At 39.9% G+C, this 11,116-nt stretch overlaps 1 protein-coding gene and 1 pseudogene across 1 annotated transcript; one reads left to right on the top strand and one right to left on the bottom strand.

Moving 5' to 3' along the window:
- The first annotated feature begins 1,144 nt into the window (after positions 1-1,144).
- On the top strand, positions 1,145-2,405 carry LOC126788069 (pentatricopeptide repeat-containing protein At3g25210, mitochondrial). Its single transcript, XM_050514029.1, has one exon. It carries the CDS (start codon positions 1,145-1,147, stop codon positions 2,306-2,308), a length of 1,164 nt encoding a protein of 387 aa, XP_050369986.1. The 3' UTR covers positions 2,309-2,405.
- Positions 2,406-7,727: 5,322 nt separating this feature from the next.
- LOC126787187 (sucrose transport protein SUC2-like) lies at positions 7,728-10,329 on the bottom strand (annotated as a pseudogene).
- Between the last annotated feature and the right edge of the window lie 787 nt (positions 10,330-11,116).

Genomic DNA, 11,116 nt, shown 5'->3' with positions numbered 1-11,116 from the left:
TCCGGATCGCTTATCTCCTTGTTGGTCATAGGCCACTGTAGGTCTACCACGTAGATGTAAAATTCCCTGGCATGTATTTACACAAAGATCCCATATTTGGACACTCTGATCCAATGAACCAGACATGAAGCTATCGTTGATAGGTGACATTCAGAGGGAAACAATTCTCTCTTTCTAGCCTTTGAAGTGGCAAAGGCATCCATTATCTTACATTGACAAATACCGCAGTAATTCTCTGGTAGAATCCAAATTATATCTTGACGAGCATATCCTAAAACTTGGGTGATGAGTAAAGCATATGCGATCAGCTCCATGTTTCTTATGATATGTGGTCTTTAGCTACTTAGCAGCTGCAATGTCATAGATCCACACAAAGTCATCCTCACTAGTAGTAACAAGTAAATCCTCTTTCCGATGAAAATCGAGTGAGTTTATCTTCCCACCGAAGTCAGAGAAGACGGTGCCGATGGCCATGCTGCGCACCGTTTCGTCATCGAGCTCCTTCAGCGATGACGACGTCATCATAGTGAATGAGTTTTACAGAGAGCGAAACCAAAATTGCAATTGGAGGCAGAGCTCCGCCAAGGAATATTTTAGAAATAGGGTTCTAGACCTAGGAACGCAGGGTTAGAACTACGTGCTGATAATGTGATGCAGAATGAAATAATTGTGTATTATTGAATGATATGGGGGCTTATATATAGGCATTACAAAACCACAATCCCGTAGGATTCGGAGTCCTAATTTATTACGGAGATGCTAATCTATCTCCTAACAGGAAACCTATTAGGCTAAGACACACACAAGGGTAAAATAGTAATTCTCTCGGAACAAAATTATAATATTTTGAATATAATATGCATTTTTTTGTTAAAATTTCATTATTAAATGTTACTTTTTTATGAAAAAAATAAAAATATAGGTTTTTATTTAACTTCATAGGAATGTGGGATTTGTCTCGTCTCATCCTGATTCCGTCCCGTCCCAACCGGAATTAATCCCGGGTGAGATGCATTCTTAAAAACTCTTTTCCCGTCTCGATCTCGTACCGATTCCGTCCCGATCTCATCCCACGTCCCGTCCCGTACCCACCCCTATAAATACCCACTCAAAAGTGATCCTCTCACTCTCTCCCTCTCCGACAATGCCGGCGACTTTGTTTCGCCGCCTTCTCACCGCTGCTCTCAGATGCCCCACTATCCTCCCTCCTCTCTCCTCCCGCCACGTCATCCCCTCCCCTCCATTTCCGTCCACCCACTCGTCACTCTATCCCCGCCTCCTCTCCTCCTCCTCCTCCGCCGCCCGAAACCCTCCGGACTCATTCCGAACCCGAACCCCTCTCGAGAAGCAATTCGAGACATGGATCCACAAGCTCAAACCCGGATTCGGCCCGCCCGACGTCGACGCCGCCCTGAAAGCCCAATCGGACCCCGACCTCGCCCTCGACATTTTCCGGTGGACCGCCCAGCAGCGCAACTACAAGCACAGCCACACCACCTACCTCACCATGATCAAGATCCTGATCAACGGCCGCCGCTACCGCCACGCCGAAACCCTACTGGAGGAGGTGGTCGCCGGAGCTTGTGAGATTAGTGTTCCTCTTTATAACTCCATTATTAGATTCTGTTGTGGTAGAAAGATGCTCTTTAATCGCGCTTTCGATGTGTATAAGAAAATGTTCAACTCTAAGAATTGTAAGCCTACATTGGAGACATATGCATTGCTCTTGAATTCTTTGCTTAGGAGGTTTAATAACAGGACTGTTTGTCATGTGTATTTGCGGTCGGTGAGGTCATTGTCCAAGCAGATGAAGGCCTCCGGTGTGATTCCAGATACTTTCGTGTTGAATATGATCATCAAGGCTTATTCCAAATGTTTGGAAGTTGATGAGGCGCTTCAGGTGTTTCGAGAAATGGGGCTGTACGGATGTGAGCCGAATGCTTATACCTATGGTTATATTGCGAAAGGGTTGTGCGAGAAGGGGAGGGTCGGTCAGGGTTTAGGGTTTTACAAGGAAATGAGAGGGAAGGGTTTGGTGCCGAGTAGTAGTACTTTTATGGTTGTGATTTGCAGTCTTGCTTTGGAGCGGAGATATGAGGATGCGAGTGATGTCGTGTTTGATACGTTGAGTAATTGTATGTCTCCTGATTTGTTGACTTATAAGACATTATTGGAAGGATTGTGCCGGGATGGAAAAGGAGAGGAGGCGTTTGATCTACTAGAGAATTTCAGGGGCAGGGACAGAGCCATGAATGAAAAGACGTACAAGGCATTGTTAAATGCTTTGCATTTTGTAAACAGGGAGTAATTCAGTACATGTCCTCCGACTTCAGTTCAAGAGTTGTATCAACTGTCTGTTGTTGGATACATATGTGATTTGAATTATATCTCTCAACTTATGAGGATCACAGTTTAAATTATATGGGATTGCTGAGTGGATGTAGTAAGATGAATGTGCCACTATTATGAATGATGTATTGCATGAGGTGCTACTTTGCTTTCAGTTGTTTTCATTAAATCCCTAAGTGAGGACAAACTGGGATTGCTAGGCTGCTATGAACGTCAATTTCTGTAGTGAAACTTGAATAGAGAGATACATCTGTTTTGGCTGCGTCTAAACTATAGTGGACAGTACAGTTTCTGCTCGAAGCGGAGGGTTTTAGTTTTGCTAAGAAGCTTTCCGAACTCTACGGACCATTACACAATCATTGAGTTGAGATGGAGCAGAGTAAAGTTTCCTTGACATGCAGTGTTCCAATAGTTAACATTTGAGATACTTATACTCCAATCTTATCAGTTTGACATTAAATATCGAAGTATGAGGATGCCATTTATTTAGCCTGACAATCTCAGACATCATGGTGAATCTCATTGTGTAATCCACTGAGATTTGAAGATTGTATAAGAAGTTGCTACTCTTTTTACCATGTATGGCTGGAAGATTGATGACCTGATTATTACTCAACTTTAGAAGAATTCTTGTAAGTTCATATTATTCTTTCGTGCTATCTAATTCAATTCTCAAATAATGGTACTGTATGAATGGAAATTTGTGAATCAGTAATTGTTCTTCTTGTCAGTCGGTACTGTTTTCTGTATTCTATAATGACTTTCCAACTCGTCAATTATTTATGTTTTAGAACCTCTTTGGTCATCACTTAAGTTGAGAACCTGTAGCACTGCATGTGGATGGTCAATGTTCACTGTTAATGTGTGTACATAGATAATATTATAATACACATATGGTGTTCAAGTCCTGCCTGGTTTGAAGTGGTTTCCCTGGTACCACCATGTTTTAGCTAACTAGTTGCTGTAGTTTGAAAGAAATTCACCAATTACATTAGTAATGTAGACTTACATTCAATAAAAAAAGAGAGAAAAATACAGGGGCACATTATTGACTAGTTGTGGTTAGTAATTGAACCCTTTGCTTGTATTACCTTTGTAGTTGTCTGCGGCCGCAGTGAAGTGAGAGGCTTGAGGTTTAGTTTAATTTATTCAACATGTTTCAGTTCATCTGTCTTGACCCTTCAAGTTTCATGTTCCGCCTCTAATGAAAATAGATCTATCTTGTTCAAGCCTTCATCTTTCAATGCCATTTTCTACCTTCTTTTACATTCTTCATGCCAGTACCCATTATATGTAGTAGAATGTTATAGTTTACTATTCACCTTATGATTGCCATTTTTATGATAGACAATATGTGTATTACTTTTGTATGGTCTCATTGTGTCCTGTATTTCTGTTGGGAGAAATTCATATCTTCTGCGTAATCTGTTTGAGTGTGTTCTCTGTCTTGTATGTTCATATCATTCCTGCCTTCCTGCTAGCTAACATAACTCAACTTTACACTGCAAAAAAAGAATATCTATCAGAAGATTTCTTTTTAATCTTACCCACAAGGCCACAATTGGCTACTTGTCTGATGTTATGTAGCACTTGAGAAAGTATGCCTAATGGCTAGTAAAATAACATTATAGAACTGAAAGCATTTTCTTAGTATCTTTCTGTGTGAACATTTCTATGAATGGTTTTGTGTGGTTATGTATAGACAACTGGAGCTTCTTTTGACTGAATGGATAGCACAGTAAAATCTCAATCTTTTTTTCCTGAGCTGGTATGCAACTCAATTTGGTTTTGGTCTGCAGTATGTCTTAAGGATCATACTGATATTGGCCTACAGCAGTTTATTCACTGGTATCTTAGCAACTACAATAATGATTAGGGGTTGTCTCATCAAGGATATATAGAAAAGTCACGAAATGAATTGAAATGATACTAAAAGTTTATCTAACACTGCTCGATAGTTAAAGCATACATGCACTTAGAAAACAAGAGAAAGCCCCTGGACAGGATTATCAATCTCCACTCACCTCCTTCACAACTGGTTGAGACGTGAAGCATCAGAAGAATTATCGATCTCTCTTAATCAAATTGAACTAGCATTGATAACTAAAGCGCCTCAGGATCAATCTCAGCTGATTTTGCAGGCGGTTCCAGATCCAGGCCACCTCACCGTCAAATTCCAAGGTCTAATTTCATTCCGGCTTAATTTTTGTTTGTTTTCCATGAATTTGAAGAAAAAGAAATCAAAATCTAATTTTATATAGAAAGAAACAGCCAGTTTTTGTTTTCCAATTGTGTTCAGAAGCTCTTCTATTTCTTATGTCTTTAGCTTGCGATTTAATTTTTCAGTAGCCAAGGTATAGCAATTGGATAAGCATTATTGTGAGTGAATGGGGTATTGTATGCTATTGAACCATGATGAGAAGAGGTCATTGTCCTATAGTCTAGCTCATTTGTGACGTATTAAGTTTTCGGATGCGAGATTAGATCATTTTGCATTGGTATTTATGTTTGATCTAAATCTTTGCAGATTCGCACCTCAGACATTTCCTCCATCTGAGGCACAACAGAAGATCTCTACTAGGAACTGCTCCTAGTGTTGTTTCCTAAATAGGCATTTGCTTTTGTATACGACTTTCCTACATTGTTTCAGAGTTTTCTTAGTTGTGTAATGCAATTCAGTACCTAAGGGCTTTGGAAGTTTGGCTTTGTAGTGTGCAAAGGATGATGTGATGGTTGATTTTCATTGTCTGTTTTAGGAGTACGAATTTGAGTATGATTAATTATTTGGCGAAAAAAATCTTTCTGAAAACTGAAACGGACAATGATTAATTATTTTGGAAACATGGGATACGGAATTAGGTGGATACTAATGGATGCCGAGGAATGCGAGGTTGGCTAGTGGGAAATGTGAAGGGATCTAAGTGTTCATAATATGCAGCGTGTCTGGATTGTATCACTGTTTTAGTAGCAATTGTTATAGGTTGTGTTGCTGAGAGTAAACAAGACCATAGCCAAAAGATGTTATTTTAGTAATTTGTAACTGCTAATAAGTTAGTCCACTTATTAGCAGTTTCAAATTACTAAATAACATTAGTGGACTGATGAACTAAAAAACAGTAGATGTTAGGTATGCAAACTTAAAAGGGGATAATGTTAGGTTTGGAATCATTCAGCTCTCCATATTTTCATTTCCATTCTGTATGGTTATTCCCAATCCTCAGAGCTGATAAACCATACGAGAAAAGTTAGAAATGCCATTTGTGAGGGGTTTTGAAACTTCATCCAGACTTCTTTGGGTACAATTTTTTTCCAGGATATTATAAGATGACTGTTGTTTTACAGTTTTGGTTTTCATCTGCTGTGATGTTAGAGGCATGTAACTCTTGATGCAGACACAATTTGAAAACCTGTATCTTGTTCTGATGCTTATGCTTTGATATATAAGCCAATGGTTGTCTGTGTGTTATAATTCACCATAATTAGTTGCATGTGTCATCTGATCTCAACATCAAATGATTTCCTGGTATGGACCTTAGTGGTAGCAGCGGTAACGAAAGCCGGAGATCTGACAGCGGCGCTCGGAGAGCAGGCGTTTACCAGAACTTACCTTCTGGATATGCACCATCCTAATATGTGTGGCAGCCGGCATTATCACACAAGTCAAGAGTCAAGAGTGGGCATATGCCATTAATGTGGTTACCTCAACTATTGTTCTTGTTCCTGAGGTGCTGTATGAAATCCTTCAATAGTTCTCGGCAGCAGTAGGTCTCGTATAGCTGTTTTGCCTGTATGGCTACTCCCTGTTTGTCTGTACCAGCTTTGGTAAGTCCTTGGACGTATTTTTTCATTGAACCTGTTGCCAGATAGATGTTTTATAATAAAGGTCTGCGAAAAGCTTGTGCCAACACCCAAGGCCTGTACCATATTACCATTACTTATGTAGATTTTGAAAACATGGGCCAGAAAATCTTTATATTGAATTTTGTGTTGAAAAGTTATTAATTGTTTTTAAGATTGCCGAAGCTAATGGTAATCCCATTACTTCTAAGAATTTTGGATATGTCTCAGTTTAGACTCAGTCATGGTATTCACCAACGTATTTGTAGTTAACAAGAGCCATTACCTTGTGAAGGGGCTTTGTACTAGAATATATATTAGATTTTGATGTAGCTAGCTGACATTGCTACTTTGTGTAATTGCAGATTTGCAGTGTGTTTTTATTGTCCCCTTCGAAATTTTCTGATGGGTAATTGCCGGCGTGGTTGGGATCATGTCTGTTACTTTTGTGGCCATAATCTTCCCGTCCACATTGTTTCAGCCGGTGAGAGGTGGTTCTTGACTGTGGCTGGGATCTTTCTGTTGCAGTTGGATCTTGCTGTTGTGCTAAAACTATTTTACACCATTACAGTCGAGTACTATACAGTAAACTGTGGTTTAAGAAAAAGGTGCGAAAGAAATTGTAGATTACAAAATTACGATCCTTTTGGAACATTGGCTTGTGGGTTGTGACTGTTTGCCGAAATATTAGTCATCACTAAAGAACATCTTGAACTCATTTTGTATGTACATATGTAGATCATGTATTGGCTTTATTGCCATTGATCCAATTCAGTGGTCAATGTGAACTAATTAAGAACATATGTTCCCACATACCAGGCAATAGCAATCATTGAATCCCACGAACAAAATTTTCAAACTCTAACAAGATGAGATAAAATTGATAGGCTACTACTGAAGTTAGATTTCAATTTGACCCGTACTTCATGAATCTTATCAGTTGAATGACTTTCTGCCAGCCAGTCGTTGTTGTCCTCGATATTGTTAAGGAATTAGATATGAGATTACAAGCACAAAAGTAGGCTGAAAGCTTTTCAATTCATGCATCTACCTCAACTTCAACCTCAGCTCCGATGTGTGTTTATGAATGTTGTGTGTTCATTATTATTAAAGCTTTAGCTCCTAACATGGATTATATATACAGTCCGTCTCTGCTATGGACGTTCGGACGGTCCGCATCATGCGGATTTGGCGATTCTGGTCACCGGCGACGCGCAACGACGGCGCCGACCAGCACAACCGCACTCCCTTCCTCCCGGCACTCTTGTCTGTGCCGGCACACGGCGGCCGAAATCTCGAAATTTCAAGTTTCTGGGCACCGTGCGGAGATTTTGAGATTCCGGCCGCCGTTGGCCGACGCTGCAGCTCCGGTCGGCACAAACAGAAGCGCCGGGAGGAGGGAAGTGCGGCTGTGTTGGTTGGCGCCATCGTTGTGCATCGCCGGTGGCCAAATCGCTGAATCCGCACGGTACGGACTGTCCAGACGTTCGCATTTAGGTCCAAGTGAGAGTCCACATATATATATTAGGTCCGAGTGAGAGTCAGAGTGACATTTGTGGTACGGCAATTGCAATATTCAATACTCCCAACGAAAGCCTTTGTCCTCCGCCAGAGTTGCTGCAAAATATGGAGGCTATGGTAAAGGGAACGTTGTAGGTCACCGCCTAAGGTATCCCCAACACAGCAAATATAAGCAATGCACCGGCCTTGATACCTGCAGGGGGAGGCAGTACCTTATCAACAACACCATGTCGATGCTTCTCGGCCAACTTAGTGACCAGTACGGTCATGAATAGCACAAAGTTTACCACTCCTCAAAGTTGGTAAGCCATTTCCCTGCGAACCAAGTAAACTATCCCAAGAGACATTTCCTAACATGACGGAGTTGAGCATGAGAACAAGTGAACCAGCCCTAACTCCCAGGGCCGGCTCTGGGGCTAGGCCTAGCAGGCGGCCGCCTAGAGCCCCCAACCCAGATAGGCACCCAGAAAAAAGCATGTATATTTTTTAGTTAAAAATTTTCCTTTACGGCTGCGATTCAGTAAGTTTTAGGTAATTCTTTTCAATTTTATACAGTCATATTTTTGATTCTGCTATTTCGTTGGCTATATCTATAATTATTTTTATCTTATTGTAATTGTTCGTTATTTGATCATCTAAAGGTGGCAAACTAGTCGGTTCGGCCCGGCCTGGACCATTTTAAGCGGGCTAAAACCGTGCCCCTGCCATGCTCGGACCGATCTATTTGCTTAAATATTAAGCCCGGTCCATGGCTCAAGCCCATGTCAGGCCAAGTTTGGGCCTGTGCCGAGCCAAAAAGCGGGCCGACCCGGCCTATTAGCATTATCAGACACAATTAACATAAAAAATTGTGTAATTAGAATATTTATTTTATATAATGATTTAGAATAGTAAAATTAATAAAATATTACAACACATTTGATAATCTTATTTCTAAAATGTTACATATGTCAAAACTATGATTTTTTTATCATTACTTTGATGATATTTGTGACATAATGTAATTAAAATAATGAAATAATCAAGAGGTTTATATTTAAAAGATCTAATATTAAATTCTCATTATTATAATTGTTTAAATATTTATATAAATAATATAAAATTATGTGTTTAACGGGCCAGCCTATAAATTTATGGTGTCCGGGTCGTACTGCACCCAAAACAGGCTGGGCCCAGGGGCTAAAATATCTAGGCCCACCCCGGCTCACTACAATAACGGGCCCATTTGCCACCTCTACTCCTCCATGAAAGATTTTTTTTTCTTTTAGCTTCCAACATATTTGGGAATTGGGCAATAGAGAAATAGCAATTTCAATTCAACTATTCAGCTTGATTTATCTCTTAACGGTCGTGTTAGGGAGGCTCATTTGTAGTTTCTTTTCTTTTTTGTGAATACAAACACTATTGAATTCAACTTGTAGGTATATCTTGTCTGTAAAATTCAATTCGCACACTATCTTGCGTTTGTAGAAAAAAAAATTGTGATTACATTTAAAGGTAAGGAGCCTCATCTTTTCGTTCCACCTATAGCCCCAAAAATCTCAGGGCCGACCCTGCTAACTCCCATGCCATACAAATTCCCTTTCCCGACTTCACCTTCGTACACCTCGTTTCCCATCCAATCTGTGTCGAATAGTAAGAAGTCGAACCATGTAATCTAGTTCAAGCAAGTGACCAAAAGCAATATCCACATCGGCTTCTTCAACTCTTTACAAGCACTCACAATTTCTTTCAAGAACAAGACTCCTCCCTCTCCTTTCTCTTCAGTACCATGATCATCATCATTTGTTTCCTCACGTACGTGCACCTAAGCCAACATAGTAAGTAGTCCAAGCAAAGTAAGGAAAATTCTAATATACATCAATGCATATTATACATCTCATATCCGACGGTCGATATTGTTTTGTGAGTGGGGTTAGAAAAATAATATCCGTTGTCAACCATCGGATGTGGGATGTATAGCATACATTGATGTATAGTAGATTAACCCACAAAGTAATAGCTATGAAGAAATAGTTTTTAAGATTTGCACAATAAATATCACATGCTTTGGTGACGGTGAAAGGGAGCATCTTGTGGAGACTTCTCAACGATCCAGCGGCGTAGCCAAGCACATTTCCAACAACCATGAAAAATGAATACCATGCATTGGCTGTGCTCATCTGTTTCGTGTCGGAACCAAAGATGTCGACTAAAAGAGCTCGACAAGTTGTGACATGTTGTTGGCCACGTCCAACATTTAAAACCCGATCACAAACACAACGACGGCTCGCGGCTTCATATGTTCATACAACGAATTGCCACAACTTACACCTATATCGGTGGCATATCCAATAACAAAGACGGGAATGGCAACAAGTGCAACGCCCGCAACTATAAATGGTCGGTGGCAACTGAAACTAGAACTCCAACGGTCGCTATAGTAACCGACGATAGGTTGCACTAGTAAACCGGAAATGGGCCCACACAACCTGACAACGGAGGCCCATTTGTTTGGGACCCCCAGTTGCTGCACGTAGAGTGTAAGCAAAGACAATGCAATGCCCACCCGAATTGCACTCCGGCAGCGATGGACGACACCAATATCATCTTTTTCTTACTTTCCGACCCAGACGAGTTCATGCTCTCAATATCCAATTTCTTTTCTCTCACTTCAGTTTTGGCTTCTGTGAATACGAAATGAGAAACCAAGACGTGCCTTATATAGGCTACCTATGAACGACGGGAGAAGTGAAGTCTACATGGGAAAAGAAAACAGAGTCAAAATGGGAGTTCTTAATTAATTGCTTGAATAACTAGTAACTAAGTGTAACGTATTTTGAATAGTAAGAGTCCTAGTAGGACAAGGAAAGAGAAGAAAAATGGAACTCCATTTTAGGTACGCACACTGAATAGTAGAATTCCTAGTATATGACAAGGAAACATGGACTGTCAAATAAAATGGACTTACAACGAAAGAATAAAAAGTTCCAAATGTTATTTCTCCATATGGAAAACTCACTGTGTCCTTGCCGAAGGCAAACCTGTTCTTACAAAAAATAAAAATAAAAATAAAGTCTAAACTGTATTGGTACACAGAACTTACAATAACAAGGAAAAAACTAACGAGTACAGGTGCGACAAGGAAGAAAAGTGACATGTTCACAAGGGTATCGTTATGATTGAGATAGTGGTAAGAAAATGTATTATTATAGGCCGGAGATAAAGAGTATTTTGCAAGAAAGAAGGTTAGTCAAAAAGTAATATTTAAAAATATTTACATATTTACAAGAGAATGCATACAATGAGATTTAGTTTTACGATATAAAAGAATGCAAAACAGAAAATAATTATACATATATACACATAATCAACTTCTTCTCACAATCAACAACATAGTACCATAACAGTTCCAACATGTCAACAATAT

Source organism: Argentina anserina, chromosome 3, assembly GCF_933775445.1.
Source record: "Argentina anserina chromosome 3, drPotAnse1.1, whole genome shotgun sequence".
Classification (NCBI taxonomy): Eukaryota; Viridiplantae; Streptophyta; class Magnoliopsida; order Rosales; family Rosaceae; genus Argentina; species Argentina anserina.
This window is presented reverse-complemented; position numbering and strand designations above follow the sequence as displayed.

What these genes read in the sequence shown, in the direction of transcription:
- LOC126788069 (XM_050514029.1), top strand. Translation starts at nt 1,145, where the DNA reads ATGCCGGCGACTTTGTTTCGCCGCCTTCTCACCGCTGCTCTCAGATGC.